Source organism: Vigna unguiculata, chromosome 3 (assembly GCF_004118075.2).
Source record: "Vigna unguiculata cultivar IT97K-499-35 chromosome 3, ASM411807v1, whole genome shotgun sequence".
In the NCBI taxonomy this organism is placed as follows: Eukaryota; Viridiplantae; Streptophyta; class Magnoliopsida; order Fabales; family Fabaceae; genus Vigna; species Vigna unguiculata.
In genome coordinates, this window is record NC_040281.1 from 42,818,056 (window position 1) to 42,837,773 (window position 19,718).

At 35.7% G+C, this 19,718-nt stretch overlaps 3 protein-coding genes across 3 annotated transcripts; all 3 read right to left on the bottom strand.

Moving 5' to 3' along the window:
• Nucleotides 1-2,580: 2,580 nt before the first annotated feature.
• LOC114176860 (cytochrome P450 84A1-like) lies at nucleotides 2,581-5,830 on the bottom strand. Its single transcript, XM_028062041.1, has 2 exons — nucleotides 4,708-5,830; nucleotides 2,581-3,460 (listed from the first exon to the last, which is right to left on the bottom strand). Exons 1-2 carry the CDS (start codon nucleotides 5,647-5,649, stop codon nucleotides 2,840-2,842), a joined length of 1,563 nt encoding a protein of 520 aa, XP_027917842.1. The 5' UTR covers nucleotides 5,650-5,830; the 3' UTR covers nucleotides 2,581-2,839.
• Nucleotides 5,831-11,687: 5,857 nt separating this feature from the next.
• LOC114175463 lies at nucleotides 11,688-12,530 on the bottom strand. Its single transcript, XM_028060221.1, has 2 exons — nucleotides 12,423-12,530; nucleotides 11,688-12,113 (listed from the first exon to the last, which is right to left on the bottom strand). The coding sequence occupies exons 1-2, from the start codon at nucleotides 12,528-12,530 to the stop codon at nucleotides 11,688-11,690; spliced, it is 534 nt and encodes a 177-aa protein (XP_027916022.1).
• A 42-nt stretch (nucleotides 12,531-12,572) lies between these two features.
• LOC114175464 lies at nucleotides 12,573-13,228 on the bottom strand. The gene is made up of 3 exons (XM_028060222.1): nucleotides 13,121-13,228; nucleotides 12,792-13,027; nucleotides 12,573-12,699 (listed from the first exon to the last, which is right to left on the bottom strand). Exons 1-3 carry the CDS (start codon nucleotides 13,226-13,228, stop codon nucleotides 12,573-12,575), a joined length of 471 nt encoding a protein of 156 aa, XP_027916023.1.
• Between the last annotated feature and the right edge of the window lie 6,490 nt (nucleotides 13,229-19,718).

Here is a 19,718-nt window from a genome sequence, read left to right on the forward strand (position 1 = left end):
CTTTTTGCTAAAGCAAAAATTCTGCAACCTAGTTTGACCTGCTATGGGTTGGTGGGTTGACCTACTTAAAGATGTTTAGTTCTTCCAATTCATTTTATATATTTATTAAAATACGATCAAAATGGATTTACTCAACTTATTATTTTATACCATTATTTTATAACAGGACAACTAAAGTGTTCACCTATTTTACTTATTATAGATAGTAGTTGAAAGTTAAAATGTTAACTTACATAACTTCGATAAACAAACAAATTAAACATCTTAACTATTTAAACATTATTGAATATCATTCTAGTATTTAAACATTATTGGACATTATTTTAGTATTTAAAAAAATCAAATTATTAACCTACATAATTAGAAATAATAAATAATTATACTAAAAACTTGTAAGAAGATGATAAAAAATTAATAAATGATTGTTGTTGGTAGGTTCTAAGTCAACTCACTTTTAATCTTATTTAAACTCGTTTAACTTGTAAGTATAAGAGAATTAAATCCAACTTAACTGATGATAAATTAAATATCATTTTGGTATATATACTTGAAATAAATAAATAAATAAAAGAATAAAATTTGTGTAGTGTGGTAAATTCCTTAACGTGAGTCTCCAGCATGAGAGAATAAAGAGGACCCACAATAGTGTTACTTTTCAACTGCCTTCAAATATTAATTTTGAAATCTGACCTAAACCCCTTTATTTTCCTCTCCTCTAAGTTTCCTCCTTATGTCATCTCAATTAATTAACCACCAATTGTGTTATGCACCTCTCCAACTTCTTCATCCAAATCTATAAGTAAATTACGTAATCACAACAACTTCACCTTTCGTCATTTCTATAACTTCAAAGTGCCATACTAATTAAAATTAACATTTTCTACTTCTTTTAATCACTCATACTTCCTTTAATAACTTGCTTTAATAGTATAATAATACGTATACATAGTTAAGAAAATAATTTTTTTATATTTTTAGTTATTAAGTACGTATATTTCTTTCATTAGATGCCAAAAATATTATCACTCAATTTAACACGATAAAATTACTTAAATTTAAGTGACGGTAGACTGAAATGACGTTTTTATAATATACAATTCACACCAAATTTGAAGAAGATAAAAAACAAAATATTTTAACGTTTGATTAAATAAAGTCTGTAAACGAAGAGTAACCATTGATTGATATTGCAACAATTATTACTTCCTTCTGCTAAGTAGAAGTAAACTATTTATTAACTTCTAATACAAACTATATAGTTATATTTATCATAAAGAATAATTGTATTAAAATTAAAGTTTAATCAGTAACTATATTTTCAAAATAATCAACAGTTTTTAAAAGGTTTAATTATTATTTTGGTCTTTGTTTTTGTTTAAAAATATCAAGTTGGTCATTCAATCTTTTTTAGTTTAAAATTTGGTCATGATTTTTAAAAATTTGATGTAATGTGATTTTTTTATTAAATTTCCTAAAATAAGGGACAAAAAAAGTAATTAAATCTTTTTAAAAATAATCTTATTTGAAGATGCATTCACTACACAGTATTTGTAATCCAAAGATACTTTAAGTGAGTGAAATGAAAAATATATATATATATATATATATATATATATATATATATATATATATATATATAAAGTATGTTTTTAGTTCATAAATTTTACGTAAAATTGAAATTCGTTTTCATGTCTTAAACTTTTATATGTTTTAGTTTTAAAATTTTAAAAATGAATCTATATAGTCTTTTTAACCCAGTTACATAAAATTTTTTAATACGTCAAACACATATCATGCTAGCATTTGAGTTATTTACATCATTTGACACGTTCTCACTTCAATGTCAGCTGAGAGGTGTGTTTGACACGTCAAAAGAATTTAACTTAATTAGGTTAAAAGGGTTATATCTATTTATTTTTAAAGTTTAGAAAAAAAATGTATCAAAATTTTGGATAGGAACAAATTTCTTTTTTTCGTCAAAGTTAAGAGACTAAAAACATATTTAACCCTATATATAAACTTGATCATTAACATACATAATAAAATACAAAATTAGTTACATTTGTTCATACTCCTCCCAGTAGTTCCAACTTCCACATAACTCAAGAGTCAATATTCCACAATTATGAAGTTACTGACACCTCATTTCTTAAACACCTCCATGTGATACAAGAGTATTCAAGAATCTAGAACTTCATCCACATCATCAACACTTTGCTTAAGGTAAAATATCAGTGTAGTCATTAAGTTTGAACATCATTTAAATGATAACTCACACTTTGAGGTAATATCAAGCTTGAGAGGAGTTTAAATTCAAAGTCAAAAGCTTCAACATGTATATTTACTAAATTCTGTATTCAATCTATCTAAATTATCAAATAGCACTTTGCTTAAGATAAAACGTGAGTGTAATCATTATATAAATTTGATCGTCATTTAAGTGATAACTCACTTTAAGTAATATCAAGCTTTACAACAATTTAAATTCAAAAGTTAAAAACTTCTAATCATGTTCCAAAAACATACCAAATGATACATATATTAATCTCCATACAGATATAATCATCCAACCAACACATGTATCAATAAACAATCAATAACTGATTGAATCAGCAACAATGACGTTTTGGCACGTAGATCCTCAATTCTACTTTACATTAATCCACACTGTCACGAAATGTAATAATATCCCCCAAACATTCCTCCACCTATACTCGGGGAATAAAAACATTCAATAAAACAAATAAAAGTCCCCAAACACTTCACCACCATTGTTTTTATAATATTCATTTGATGTTACACTTTCGCTACTTTTTCTTCTTCTTTGCAAAACAAAACATTATAAAGGACATAACACACGTTTGGATGGAATCGCCACGAGTCGACTCGCCATCGGCGCGGTGAGTCCGAACACGTCACTCATGTCCAACTCGCTGGGTTTCATCCCATCGGGTAATTCCCACGTGAAGCAGTGAAGCAAGTGCGCCACGGCCACTTCCAGCGCGTAAAGCCCCAGTTGCATTCCGGGACAGGATCTCCGACCCGACCCGAACGGAATGAACTCAAAGTTGCTCCCTTTGAAATCCGGCACGGTCGGATCCAGAAACCGCGACGGCTTGAACGCTTCCGGCTCCTCCCACGAGTCCCCGTTCCTTCCAATGGCCCACGCGTTTATCATCACGCGCGAACCCTTCGGCACGTGGTACCCGCAAACCACCGCTTCCTCCGCCGTCTCGTGGAGGAGAAGCGGAATCGGCGGGTGCAACCGCAGCGTCTCCTTCACCGCGCATTTCAGAAAGACGAGCTTTTCGAGGTCCGATTCCTCCACGCGCCGGTCCAGGCCCACTACGTCGGCTAGTTCTTGGTGCACGCGCCGTAGGTCTTCTGGGCTTCTCATTAGCTCCGCCATTGCCCACTCAATTCCTGATGCCACCGTTTCGGTCCCTCCGAACATCACGTCCTGCATGTTTTTCCATTGTTATCAATTTTTTTGTTTTCCATTTTGGGTTGAAAACTTGAAATTGAAATGCTGGAGGCCATGGACGTGCTATTCTTTTGAAAATTATGCATGCACTTTCAACTTATTAATCTTTTTGTTATAGACTGAAAGCTAAAATTAGGAACAGGTGATAGATTCTGATTCTCAGTAAAGTACAATAAGTACAAATCTTATTTAATGATTATTATTTATCACAAAAACTTTTCGTGTGTACAAGGCCGCCTTTCCTAAAAAAAGTATATATGGGAAATGATACTTTCAAAAAAATATCTCAATTTTTTATTTTCATCTTCCATTCCCGTAACCTTAAATTACGTCAGAAAATAAAAAAATACAAATTACAGTATCATTATCCTTTAAAAGATTTGGTTCGACAATACAAACAATCAACTTTTGATAAATATTTTTTAATATTTTATTACTTAATTTTTATAAAAAATTATTGTATTTAATAATTTTGTCAACTTTATTAATAAAATGTTCATAAAAACTAATTTTTAAAAATACATAAATTTTCAGAAATTTAAAAATATGAAGCAGAAAATGAATATTTTTCATATTTAGTTTATTCTATCACAAAAACTTTTCGTGTATACAAGGCAGCGTTTGCTAAAAAAAATATAAAGTTTTCACAATTTTAAAAATATAAAATAGAACACGGATATTTTTCGTATTTAGTTCATTATTTAAGGAACTATAGTTCCGGAAAACATTTTTAGCAAAATGGTTTTTTAAATTTTTCGCTAAACTGTTTTTAACAAAGAGAAAAGATTTAATTGTTTATCATCTTTTTCAGAGACAAATAATTAAAATTAGAAAGACAGCATTTCTCTACAACTAAATACAGGCTTAAAAAAAATGACCAATACTCACTCCATTTGAAAATCATTTTTTTCATCCGTGAAAAATGTTTAAAAAATAGTATATATATATATATATATATATATATATATATATATATATATATATATATATATATATATATAATAACTTGAATTTAAACGGATGAATGCCCCGCTATAAACCTATCTTTGAATACTGTTTCCCAAATAATACCGTTGAAATAATAATACTGTTCCTCAAATAAATAATAGTTATAGACAGAAAGAAAATTTAAAAGAAATTGCAGGAGGATACCCGTTAATAAGAGAAGTTTTAGAAATGATTGGAATTATTATATATAAGTATAATAGAAGAGTTAAAAGTACCATGATGATGGCTTTGATGTTGTCTTTGGTGAGTGTGATGGAGTTATGCAAGTCGTTTGATTCATTACTGAAACTGGGGTTTTGGTTTTGGCTGTAAAAATTCAGCAACTCATCAACCATGTCACTTTCATCCTCACAGCACTTGCCGCTCCTCTTCTTCTCCACGTGCTCCTCAATGATGTTATCAATGAAGCTATCCAAGGCGGCGCGTGCCTGGACGAGTCTCAAGTTCAGACCCTGAGGATCAACCCACCCGAGACAAGGCACAAAGTCCGCAATATTGAAGGCCCCAAACAACTTGGAAAACTCCTGAAGAATTGAAATGAACTTGTCCTGTCCCTGTCGGGAACTGGACCCGAAAGCGGCGCGGTAGATGATGTTTTTCGTGAGGTTAAACACCAGTTCCCCCACATTAACGGGGTTGCCCACGTTCGCCGCAACGGTGCGGACGATGGTGTCGACTTCGTCTCTGACGGAGTTCCAGGACTCGGCGCGCTTGCGGCTGAAGAGTTTCATGACGCAGATTTTGCGCATCTGGCGCCAGAAGGGACCGTAGTGAGCGAAAGCCATGTCGGCGCGGTCGTAGGTTAGGTACCTGATGGCTATGGTGGCAGGGCGGTTGGAGAATATATTGTCCTGGACTTGGAGCACTTCACGCGCCGCTTCCGCGTTTGAAATGGCAACCATGGGGAGGAACCCTATTCGGAGGTGCAAAACGCCGCCGTATTGCTTGGCGAGTTTGGCCAGGCCTCTGTGTGTGAGCTGGTCCATCATGTTCATGTTCCCTATGATGGGAAGGCCTTTAGGCCCCGGGGGATACGGCGCCGTTTTTCTGCGGATTCGAGACAGTAAACACCACAGCACTAACGTCACCGGGATTATGAACAAGATCGTCGTGTGGAACGGTTGGAGTACGGTTTTCAGTTGCAGGAGTAAATCCATGGTGTCGGATTTTGGTTACAAAATCTTATCTGGTATTGTGCTGTGATGATTATGATTGGGAAGGAAAGAAGTAAAGGAGAGTAGTTTGAAGAGTCTGTGTAAATTGCAACCCTGTGTGTTGCTACCATAAGCCAGAAACTATGGCGTTTATATGGTCACAAGTTGGTGTCACCCCAATTTTCTTGAAACATAAGGCTTGAAAAAAGACAAAATTTAGCGAGAGTAACAATACTGACTCGATTAATAAAAGAATACCTTAAAGACATTTAATCACGTGACTGCAATGTATGATTTTATTATTTAGTATTTAATAAAAGAAAGTTTCTATTAAGAAATTTATTTTTAATAGATGTACGGGTCTATGCATTATAAAGGGTGTTTGTTTATTTTCTTAAAAGATATTATATATTCTAAGTGATGTTTTGATTGTTTTCTCTTGATTCAAATGAAAGCAATGGAGCCATGGAGACTATTACATACAAGAGAAGAAGGAAAAAAAAAGATAATAAGAAGGAGGAAAGGAAGACAAGGTGGCGGCAACAGTCAAGGTGACGAAGACAAAGGAGAAGAAGGAATAAGAGTCACCAATGAAAAAAAATAAAAAATAAAAAGGATAATAAGAAAAAATAAATAAAATCATGATATTTATTAATAAAATTTATTAATGATTAAAATACGTTTAATATACTAATGAAATCTTAGACCATAGATAATTATTAACGAAATTTTATGTTCTTTTAATTTAATTTACGATAAACATTTTATCAATAAAATTTTATTATTAGTAAGTTTTAATAATTTTGATTTAGTTAGCAAAGCTTTATAATTAGTATGGGTTATTAAAATAGTCAAATAAGATACAAAATTATAATTGTTCTCTAAATTTGTTTTTAAAATTTAGTTACCAATGAAAATTGGTCACTAAATATTAGTCATTAAAGTTTTATTACCAAAGAAATTGATTTTTAAATTAGTCTATAATAAATTAGTGATCAATTTAGTGACCAGTTATAATTTTTTATTCACAATATTATTTTAGTAATCAATAATTTTTTATTTTGTAAATTGGTATCTAGATTGATCATTACAGTGACTAACAACTTTTGGTCACTAAAATTGGTAGTTAATGGACAGTTTCTTGTAGTGAAAGTGAACAATTTAAATATTAGTGGTAACTAAAATAGTTTCTATTTTAAAGAAAAAATTATAATTGCTTTCTAAATTGGTAACTAAAATAGTTTATATTATAAATTAGTATTTAAATTAGTCAATAATGTAACATCCCGTTTTCATAGTTTTTAAACTATTAAACAAAACATTTAAATTTTAATAATTCAGAAGTAGGCGATGACGTAGGCCAGTAAATATATAATACAGTCATCCTCAAAATAACCATAATTATACTGATTAATACATACCACCCATACACAACTAAAGGGTTACAAAACATCCGATCAGTTAAGCAAAAGTAAAGGGTACATCTACTACTAATACGTCTAGCATAATCATCTCCAATCCCGGAAGGGTGTATCCTCACCTGCACCTATATCTGCTCACGCCATTCAATATGGACGATCATTGCAAAAACAGAAGACACAAGGAACACACGACATACAAGAAGGGTAAGCTAACTTAAACCAAGAGTAATTCATGCAATTGTTACACTTAGGCAGAAAATAGGATTTATCACGCAATTTATCAAAATCATTCAATCAATCCCAACCATACACCACACACCCTTCTAGACTCGATATTCAGATTACGTAAGTGGCATTGGAGCTCTTGGTGACTTGCACTTGAGATGGTTCCCAAACTCTGTAGAGTTTTAGGCACAAGGGGTATTCACCCAACCACTCCCAAGGTAAATCCCATCACCTCTATGACGGATCGGATTCATAGACCAGGACCTCCTGCTACTCCTCCTGACGTAATCCATCATACTCTATTTGAGTCATAGTGGTTACTAGGAGCGTCAGGATGCCACCAATCTGAGTCCTCATGCCCTTACATTCACTAAAAACATATTCCTTAGGATTTCCCTTGAAATCCTAACTCCAACATATTCCCATTCACATAAAATTCGCACTCAATTCCATCACACAGTCTAACATGCATAAAGATCACATACAAGATCAACCATCACCATCTTAAAGCAATCAATATAGCATCCTGTAAGCAAAACAGTGAGAAAACTAACTTCTGCAGGAAATCTCGCTTAGGCTAGAGTGTCTCGCCTAAGCTAGAGGGTTTATCTCGCTTAGGCAAGTTGATCTCGCCTGGACGAGACATCATACAGTGGCGAATTAAAAAAAAACCTGGGCGAACTCTCGCTCAGGCTAAACTGGCTCGCCTAGACGAGATGTTATCTCGCTCAGGCGACTCCAGCTCGCCTAGGCGAGATTTCGCGCAGTGACAGGGTGATCTTCTGGTATTTTCGCTCAGGCGAGAGCAACTCGCCTAGGCGAAACTACCAGGACATCCTCCCTGTTCTTCACATGCAAGCTCGCTCAAAATCATCCCCCACTCAAATTCACACACCAGCAGTCTCAAACACCAATTTAACAAGCAATCATGCGATTAAATCACACACGAACACAATTCACATCAAAATGAGTTAAAGAGTCAGCTTCCCTTACCTATTCTTGAGTTAAAGCTTGGGTGAAGACAACCTAGTAGAGGGGAGCAGAATTCCTCAGTCCAACCTAGAAGAATTCATCATCCAATCACACAGAAAGGATGAGCACTGGGTTAGACTCTGAATGAAAACAGAATTTCAAGTTGAATTTTGAAATCAGACTTTAAACTGCAAGGAAGACTTACCTAGGAGATGAGAGGCTATGAGTGGAGGCAGCAGAAGGCTCAAGCGTGGCTTCCTCTCTAGGACCTGATCAAGAAGCAAGGTTGGTGAGATAGAGGCAAAGGTCAGAGAGTGGGAGATAGAGGGGAGAGTTGAGTTTGTAAAAGAAGAAGAAAATGAGAGTGGGTTTGGCTCTATTTCTGGAAAAAGAGGGGTGTTGCATTCTCCCCAACAACAAAAATTTTCGACCCGAAAATTGAGACTTACCAGAGAACAAGTGTGGATATGACTTTCTCACATCTCCTTCTAATTCCCGAGTGGAATCACCTATCCTCTTGTCCCAGATGACCTGGACTAGTCTGGTGGATTTCCCTCTGAGCTGCCTCATCTGAACATCTCCTAAACCAACGGGCTGAACTTCTATTGTAAGATCTCCTCTAATCTGTAGATCTTCCATCTCAAGTATATGGGAAGGGTCAGACACATACTTCCTGAGCTGGGAAACATGGAACACTGAGTAGAGGTTGGCTAGAGGAGGGGGTAGGGCAATCTCATATGCCATTGGTCCAGCTCTTCTCAGAATCTGGTATGGACCGACGAACCTAGGAGACAACTTCTTCTGGTGGATGGCTCTTCCCACACCAATAGTCGGGGTAATTCTAAAGAAAACATGGTCCCGTGGTTCAAACTCTAAAGGTCTTCTCCTCTGGTCAGCATATGATTTTCATCTTCTTTGAGATGCTTTCATTCTTTCTTGTATGAGCTTGACCTTCTCAGTAGTCTGCCTTAGAAGCTCTGGTCCCACCACCACTGATTCCTCATCCTGATACCAGCATAAAGGCATTCTACATCTCCTGCCATAGAGGGCCTCATAAGGTGCCATGCCAATACTGGTGTGAAAGCTGTTATTATATGTAAACTCCACCAAAGGTAGGACCTCATCCCACGCACCCAGATGGTCCAGCACGCACGTCCGTAAGAGATCCTCAAGAGATAGGATGGTTCTCTCGGACTGCCCATCGGTCTGAGGGTGATAAGCGGAGCTCATAGCCAACCTGCTACCCATAGCATCCTGTAGTGTCTGCCAGAAGCGGGAGGTGAATCGTGGGTCTCTATCAGAGACTATACTCGATGGCACACCATGTAACCTCACGATCTCATCGATATACAACTGAGCTAGCTTCGCCATAGACATCCTCAAGTTTACTGCTTGGAAGTGAGCACTCTTGGTGAGACGGTCTACTATCACCCATATAGCATCGTGGTTCCTCACGGTCCGAGGTAAATGGGTGACAAAGTCCATAACAATGCTATCCCATTTCCACTCGGGTATCTCAAGCTGTTGAAGCATTCCCCCTGGTCTCTGGTGCTCTATCTTAGCCTTCTGACAGGTTAAACATGACGATACATATTGAGCGACATCTTGCTTCATACCCGACCACCAGAACGATTCCTTCAGATCATGATACATTTTAGTCATGTCTGGGTGCATGCTAAAACGACTCTTGTGCCCTTCCTCAAGAATTATACCCTTCAGCTCTAAATCTTCAGGTATGCAAACCCTGCCTCTGAATCTCAGTACCCCATCACCTCCCATCAAGAAATCCTTGGCCTTCTTAGTGCCAAGTAACTCTACTGTCCTCTGTAGCTTGGGGTCCGATGGCTGCTTCTCCTTTATCAGATTAAGGAAATCATTAGACACAGTGAGATGGTTACATCTAATGACTCCCTCATCTAAAACCACCTGCAACTGCATATCTCTAAACTGCTCCACCAAATCCAGCTCCCTGACCATCATGTGAGATGCGTGAACCGCCTTTCTGCTTAAGGCGTCAGCCACCACATTCGCCTTCCCCGGGTGGTACAACAACTCGAAATCAAAGTCTTTTAGGAATTCCATCCACCGCCTCTGCCTCATGTTTAACTCTTTCTGGTCAAAGAGATACTTCAAACTCTTATGGTCACTGAAAACCTGGAATTGTGCACCATACAGATAGTGTCTCCAGATCTTTAGTGCAAACACCACTGCTGCTAACTCTAAGTCATGTGTGGGGTAGTTCTTCTCATGATTCTTCAACTGTCGTGAGGCGTAAGCTACCACTCTTCGTTCTTGCATCAGAACACATCTCAATCCCTGATGAGAAGCATCACAGTAAACCTCAAAGGGTTTACCGGTATCAGGAATCACCAACACTGGAGCACTAGTCAACTTTTGCTTTAGCTTTTGAAAGCTCTCTTCACACTAGTCGGTCCAAGCAAAAGGTTGATCCTTGCGGGTTAACTGGGTCAAGGGCGCTGCTATCCTGGAGAATCCTTCAATGAATCTCCTATAGTAACCTGTCAACCCCACGAAGCTCCTTATTTCAGTCATTGACTTAGGGCGTTCCCAATTTAGCACAGCTTCTACTTTAGACGGATCCACTGATATGCCCTGAGCCGAGATCATGTGCCCCAAGAACTGAACCGAAGTCATCCAGAACTCACATTTCGACCGCTTTGCATACAACTACTTCTCCCTTAGTATGCTCAGAACTATCTTCAGATGCTCTGCATGCTCTTTCGGAGTCCGCGAGTAGATCAAGATGTCATCTACGAAAACCACCACGAACTTGTCCAAAAATGGCCTGAAGATTCGGTTCATGTAGTCTATGAATAAGGCGGGGGCGTTAGTCACACCAAACGGCATCACCATGTACTCGTAGTGTCCGTACCTGGACCTAAAAGCGGTCTTCTACACATCATCAGACTTGACTCGAATCTGATGGTATCCTGATCTCAGATCAATCTTGGAGAACACTGCAACACCGTGCAACTGATCCATCAAGTCGTCAATTCTTGGCAGAGGGTACTTGTTCTTGATGGTTAGCTTATTCAGCTGCCTGTAATCCACTTAGAGTCTGGAACTACCGTCCTTCTTTTTAACCAGCAATATTGGCGCTCCCCAAGGCGATACACTTGGCCCGATAAACTGTTTTTCTAGCAGCTCTTCAATCTGCTTCTTCAACTCCATTAGCTCAGCAGGAGCCATTCTGTAGGGTGCTATCGACACTGGCCTTGCTCCTGGCACTAGGTCAATGGAGAACTCTATCTCCCTAATAGGAGGTAGGCCAGGCACATCCTCAGGAAACACATCTGAGAAATCCCCCACTACAGGCGCCTCCAAGGGTCCAATCTCAGTCTCAACGGACAACTGAGTCAGAATCAAGAAGCATTGAGACCCTTCCTTCATTGCCTTGTCCACCTACTGTGAGGACACCAACAAATCTTCATCTTCTAAGCTAGGAAACAACACTTTCCTTTCGTTGCAGTCAATGAGAATGTGATTGGCAGATAGCCAATCCATCCCCAAGATGACATCCAGCCCCACTAAGGGTAAACAGATGAGGTTCACCCTGTACTTGCGCCCCTCAACCTCGATCTTGCACCTAACACACACGGTCGAGGTCTTGACCAACCCAGAAGCAGGTGTGGACACCACCAGGTCATACCGGAGCTCCTTCACTAGAAGACCCAACTTCACCACTCTAGATTTCGACACAAAAGAATGTGTCGGCCCCGAATCAAACAGAACATGCAAGCTCCTACCAGCTATCACACAAGACCCGATGATAAGGTTACCTGATTCATCTACCTCGGCACCAGTGACAGCGTACACCCGACCCGCTGCCTATGGTCTCGCACCTCCCCTCAACGGCTGTCACTGAGGCTGTGGTGAATGCCTCGGCACTGTACTCCTGTCAACTGGGCAATCCTTGATGAAGTGGCCCACCTGGCCGCATCTATGGCATGCCCTCCTGTCAGAAAGCTGGGGGCAAGCGCTCCTCAGATGGGGCCCCCTACAGTGGAAGCACTGCGGCCTAGAAGGCTGGGACTGCTGGGGCTGATGTGAGAACCTCCTGGGCCTCTAGGGCTGAGGCCTAGAGTATGGATTTCTCTTGTCATCGTGTCTACTCATGGACCTAGATGGTCCTCCCACCTTCAACTGAGACCTCTGCTGAGCTTCAACTTCAGCTTTGAGCTTCTCCATCACTCTTGCCTTCTCTACCAAGGGAGGGAACTCCGTGATAGAGAGCGAAGCCACCATGAGCTTGAGGTCACCCCTCAACCCATTCTCAAATTTTTTACACTACCATTCCTCTGCCATCTTCAGGGTGTGGAATCTACCCAAGTGTTTGAACTTTTCAGCGTACTCCGACACTGACATTTCTCCTTGCGTCAGCTGCAAGAACTCGACCTCCTTCGCATACCTCACACTGGGAAGAACTCAACATAGAACTTCTTTTTAAACAGTTCCCAGGTGATGGTCTCCTAGCTGTCCCCCAACATCATCTTCATGCTGGACCACCAATGCACGACCTCTCCAGCAAGAAGATACTCAGTGTATGCCAGCCTGTTCTCTGCAGGACATCTCTTAGCATCAAAGATTCGTTCCATGTCCCGCATCCACTGATCAGCTCCATCCGGGCTAACTTTGCCATCAAAGCGGGATGGATGGTATTGTAGGAAATCCTCCAAACTCCACTCTTGCACTCGTGGCAGTGAAGCTTGGGAAGAACCAGCGGCCAAACAGTTTTCTCCTATCTGATGCAGAGCTTCCAAGTGCCTCTACTGAGTCGCTTCTGCTGCTAGTCTTGCAGACTCCATCTATTGCAAGGCTAGATTCTGCTGATTCACCATGTTAGCATTTTGTTGCTGCATGGCTGCTATCATTGCCTCAATTGCTCCCACCAAATGAGGATTATCTGGATTTGGAATAGGAGGTGGAGGAGGTCTAGGTGCCATAGTTCTGATCACACAAGGAAGGAACCATCAGATTAGTCAACAGGTGCTACAACCATACCAAACACGTTACGAGGAACACGCAACAGAAACTAAGCAAGCTCACACCTACAAATCCTAAAGGAATCACTGCTCTGATACCAAATTGTAACATCCCGTTTTCATAGTTTTTAAACTATTAAACAAAACATTTAAATTTTAATAATTCAGAAGTAGGTGATGACGTAGGCCAGTATAATATATAATACAGTCATCCTCAAAATAACCATAATTATACTGATTAATAATACCACCCATACACAACTAAAGGATTACAAAACACCCGATCAGTTAAGCAAAAGTAAAGGGTACATCTACTACTAATATGTCTAGCATAATCATCTCCTATCCCGGAAGGGTGTATCCTCACCTGCACCTATATTTGCTCACGCCATTCAATATGGACGATCATTGCAAAAACAGAAGACACAAGGAACACACAACATACAAGAAGGGTAAGCTAACTTAAACCAAGAGTAATTCATGCAATTGTTACACTTAGGCAGAAAATAGGATTTATCACGCAATTTATCAAAATCATTCAATCAATCCCAACCATACACCACACACCTCTTCTAGACTCGATATCCGGATTACGTAAGTGGCATTGGAACTCTTGGTGACTTGCACTTGAGATGGTTCCCAAACTCTGCAGAGTTTTAGGCACAAAGGGTATTCACCCAACCACTCCCAAGGTAAATCCCATCACCTCTATGACGGATCGGATTCATAGACCAGGACCTCCTGCTACTCCTCCTGACGTAATTCATCATACTCTATTTGAGTCATAGTGGTTACTAGGAGCGTCAAGATGCCACCAATCTGAGTCCTCATGCCCTTACATTCACTAAAAACATATTCCTTAGGATTTCCCTTGAAATCCTAACTCCAACATATTCTCATTCACATAAAATTCGCACTCAATTCCATCACACAGTCTAACATGCATAAAGATCACATACAAAGATCAACCATCATCATCTTAAAGCAATCAATATAGCATCCCGTAAGCAAAACAGTGAGAAAACTAACTTCTGCAGGAAATCTCGCTTAGGCTAGAGTGTCTCGCCTAAGCTAGAGGGTTTATCTCGCTTAGGCGAGTTGATCTTGCTTGGGCGAGACATCATACAGTGGCGAATTAAAAAAAAAAACTGGGCGAACTCTCGCTCAGGCTAAACTGGCTTGCCTAGACGAGATGTTATCTCGCTCAGGCGACTCCAGCTCGCCTAGGCGAGATTTCTCGCAGTGACAGGGGTGATCTTCTGGTATTTTCGCTCAGGCGAGAGCAACTCGCCTAGGCGAAACTACCAGGACATCCACCCTGTTCTTCACATGCAAGCTCGCTCAAAATCATCCCCCACTCAAATTCACACACCAGCAGTCTCAAACACCAATTTAACAAGCAATCATGCGATTAAATCACACACGAACACAATTCACATCAAAATGAGTTAAAGAGTCAGCTTCCCTTACCTATTCTTGAGTTAAAGCTTGGGTGAAGACAACCTAGTAGAGGGGAGCAGAATTCCCCAGTCCAACCTAGAAGAATTCATCACCAATCACACAGAAAGGATGAGCACTAGGTTAGACTCTGAATGGAAGCAGAATTTCGAGTTGAATTTTGAAATCAGACTTTAAACTGCAAGAAAGACTTACCTAGGAGATGAGAGGCTATGAGTGGAGGCAGCAGAAGGTTCAGGCGTGGCTTCCTCTCTAGGACATGATCAAGAAGCAAGGTTGGTGAGATAGAGGCAAAGGTCAGAGAGAGGGAGACAGAGGGGAGAGTTGACTTTGCAAAGAAGAAGAAAATGAGAGTGGGTTTGGCTCTATTTCTGGAAAAAGAGGGGTGTTGCAAATAACATTAACTTTTTTGGATAAAAAAATTTGTCTATAATTAGAAAATTGATCCCTAAATATAAATTTTATTTTCTTTACTTTAAACATATTTTAGTGTTATGCTTTAGTTTTAAGATCTATTTGTTTTCTTTTTATCATTTTTACTGTTTTTTTAGAATAAAAGTTATAAGGTTTAAATATTATTTTTGTGATTGTTTTGATTCGGTTTCTTTACTTTAAGCATTTTATAAATAAAATTTTATTATTATTAAGTTTTAATAATTTTGATTTAGTAGCGAAGTTTTATAATTACTGTAAATTATTAAAATAGTCATTATTATGCATAAAAGATTATAATTGATCTTTAAATTTGTTTCTAAAATTTAGCTATCAACGAAAATTGGTCACTAAATATTAGCTATTAAGATTTTGTTACAAAAAAATTGATTTCTAAATTAGTTTATAATTAATTAGTGATTAATTTAGTGATCACTTATAATTTTGTATTCATAATAATAACGATTTTAGTAATTAATAAATTTTTATTTTGTAATTTGGTATCTAAATTGGTCATTGTAATGACTAACAACTTTTAATGACTAAGATTGGTGGTTGGATGAAAAATTATACTAGAGTGATAGTGAACAATTTAAATATTAGTGATAACTAAAATAATTTTTATTTTAAATAAAAAACTATAATTGATTTATAAATTAATAACTAAAATAGTTTTTATTATGTATTAATATTTAAATTAGTCACTAATATTATCTATCAAAAATTTTTATACCAAAAAAATTAATATATAATTAACAAATTGATACTTGAACATATATTTTATTTTCTTTACTTTAAATTTGTTGGAAGCATATATTTTAGTGTTATGCTTTAATTTTAAGATCTATTTGTTTTTTTTCTTATCATTTTTACTGCTTTAATTTTAGAATAGAAGTTATAACTAATAATCCGTGCAAGAACACTTTTTCCAAAAGTGTAACAGTCCACATATTATAATTTAATGGTAACTTAGTCCATTTAACTTCTACCCAAAATAATTAATATACAATACAATTTCATCATCACATCACATACAGTTTTTCCCCCGAAAAGATATAGTTTATCTAGTGATCTTCTTTAGTTTGAGGATCTTAGTTGCATTTTTTTTTCTCGCAGATTTAGATTCGTATTTGTGTTCTGCTGCTGATGTAGAGTAAGTGACACAATTTTGTTAAAAATATGATCTGACATCAAACAACTTGACCAATATGAAAGCACGCATGTCATAGTTTTATTAATTCAATTAAAAGTGAACACCAAAAATGGAATAATCACCGACTAAAAAAATCTAATATTACTGTACCAACCAACGCAAAGGGATAAATCTGTGGATTTAATTTTTAATTTAAAACAGTATTCTTATTATACTTTCATATCAACACATCTCCATCTTCTCCTTCATCTCTTTTCTAGCTGTCTCAGTATGACAATATGTTTTAATTTGATTATTTTATTTTTGATGATAAACACAGTTACCAAATCCTATTATAACGATTGAAAAACAAGTGACAGAGAAAAGAAAAAGAAAAAAGGAGCTGGAGAATAACGACTGAATGGTTTGAATACTGAGCTCTTTAAGGAGCTGAAAAATTCTTGTAGAAATATAATAATGCATCAAAATGACACTTGTGGAGTCGTCTCTGTAAATTTAATATATAACACCAAAGATGACATACTGGTCATCACAAATTAATGGAACCTTCAACGTTGATTCATTAGTTTTTATTAGGTCTTTCTTCTTTTCCTTATAGTTCCAACAAGTGTGTCCATCCAATATCAAATTTCTTCAACCAATTAGTAAGCAAGACAAATGTCTCAAACATATGGTTAGCTTCATCTTTATCTTTTTAATACTTTATAACTATTTTGATTTTAAGTTCATTCAGATGATATGGTTAAGATGTTATATTTGAGATATTGTTTATTATTGAAACAAGAATTTAGTCGAGATTTAAATAAAGAAAATGATAATTTATATTTGAATTTTTTTTCACTTTTTCGATTGAAAGATTATTAAGAAGTATTAATTTTCCTGAATAACAAATGTTTGTTTATAAATAAATGTTTGTTTTTGAAATTTTGTTTTTGTTTTTACATATGACATCCAATTTCAATTCCATTGAAATAAATCGTTAGGGTTATTTAATGTTGATAATTTAAGTATGAATTTAAATCTCACATCAAATAAAGAAAGTTAAGCATTACATAAGTGATAAAAATTCATAAACTTATTATATTAAAAATTTAAGTTAAAGGTGATGTTATCATGTGTAAGCTCATATCTTGTTGTTATTATTGACTATTAACTCGTAAATAATATAAAACTATTGAACAAACTTTTTATTCTATAATTATGTATAATGACAATTATATTATCATCAATCATATTAATTATTTATTATAATGTATAGGACTACGGTCATCTAGCCTATAGGTAGAATCTTTATATGCAAACGAGGATCATGTTATATTGACCGGTCAAGATTATCTCGACTTATATGACATAATAATATGTCAATTTAACGTTAATAGAACATTTATCATAATATCTAAACTTTTTTATAATAAATGCATTCTTAAAATGGAGAGGATAAGTTCACGTAAGGATTCAAATAGTAAGCTATATAAAAGTGACCCACAACCAAGTAAAAATTACTTCAACTTAAATATTAACTAATTTGAGTGTCAAAGTTATTACATATATCACAACCCTTCTAATTTACTCAAGAACTACGTGGAAATATCTCAAATGTTTGGAAGCAAATATGATCTTGCAAAACAGCTTAGTTCATTCATGAACATTTATCTCTTTTTTTCTCTTATATTTCTATTGATGTATGCATCAAAATGGTTGTTTAGGAATCGTTTTCCTTTTGAATTTGCATGTTGATGGAACATGATACGCCACGTTACTCATTAAGCTGGTTACTTACGGAAAATGAAGTTAAGGGATGCTTTTTGTTGTAAATTTTATTTCCTTAAATAATTCAGGCTTGACCATCTCTCCATATAAAATTATAATTAACATAATCTTATTACTCAACCTCCTTTTCTCGTCTACATTCTAAACTTCGCTTTTATAAAAAGAGACAAAGTAAATTATTGTTTAATACATTTTAAAAATAGGAATAAAAAAATATATAAAATATGTCTGATAGAAAGATTATAAACACCAAAGATAATTTTTACCCTGATGTACGCAAACCAATTTTCTTGTATGCTGGTTGCACAAAAGAACAAGTATTTGCCATTTTGAACTATATTTATTTTTTCAGTCCAAATACCTTCTTAATCTTTTTCTTTCAACGTCAATTGATATTCTCATCTTCTGATGAAATATCTGATGTAACAAGAAGGTTATATTTATTTTATAAAGTATTAATTTATTTATTTTAAATCATATTTGTGTATTGTATTATTTTTAAGGTCTTTTGCAATTTTTTCATAATATAAAAATTTTATGAGGCTCACCATTTAATTCGTATTTTATTTAATTCTTACCAAAAATATTTTTTTCAAAAATAAAAAATTATTTTTTATAGTCATATAATTTAAGGTCTTAAAATTTATATTAAGTCAACATATTCCAATGAACAAGTTTTTTTGGAAGCTTTAAAGTCTTAAATTTATAATTTTGTAAATGATACTCTGAAATCAAGATGTTCTTGTCGATCACATATACCTCCTTATTGTTTGCAGTAATTTGGTTTTCAATAACTTGTATTTTTTTTCTAACAAATTTTAGAATGTTGATTTTACTTTAAATCAGAAATTTAACATATTTATTAAAAATACATGTCTTTAGTATTCACGAAAGACTAAAATTACATTTATTTTAATAAAAAATGGAGACAAAACTTATTAAATTTGTAAATAATTTAAAATTAATATTTAAAAATATTTTAAAGAAAAATATATTAGTGTTTTATTTGAACAGTTATAAATACTTCATTTGCTTAAGCATGACGCGCAGATTTAGGAGGACCAAATTTGTCGGAAATAAATTGGCCCTTGGCAGTAGGTAAAAGCTACCTGATCAAAATGAGATGAATAGGTTTACCTTAATTTGTATGTTTTTGGAAAGTTAATTAAAAAATTGTTTATACATATTGACGTGGGAATAGAAAATAGTTTTTGATGAAAATAACATTTTTTTTTAAGGTTTTGTTTCAACGTGAGGAGGATATGGTGATCTAGTTTGTGCAATGAGAAGTTGTGAAACGTTTAATTAGTTGGAATAATAAAGACGTCCATAACGTGTAGAATTAGGATGAACTATGATTTACCCTTTTCCAAAAGATAAAAGCTACCTAAACAAATAGGATTCCCATGGAAGCGTCGAAGAGTTTTATTCCACAGAATCTTCACACGCTACTCGGATAAATTTCTTTCAAAGCTCATTTCAAAAGAATCCATAACTCATTGAAAAACCCTAATTCGTCTCAAGAACTCTTTAAATAAATTTCACTTTTTCATAAAAATATTTGGATCACCAGTGCATATTCGTCAAGAAAGTGATGAGAGCATTTCAGTCGCATATACTCTTTTTCTTATCTCGGAA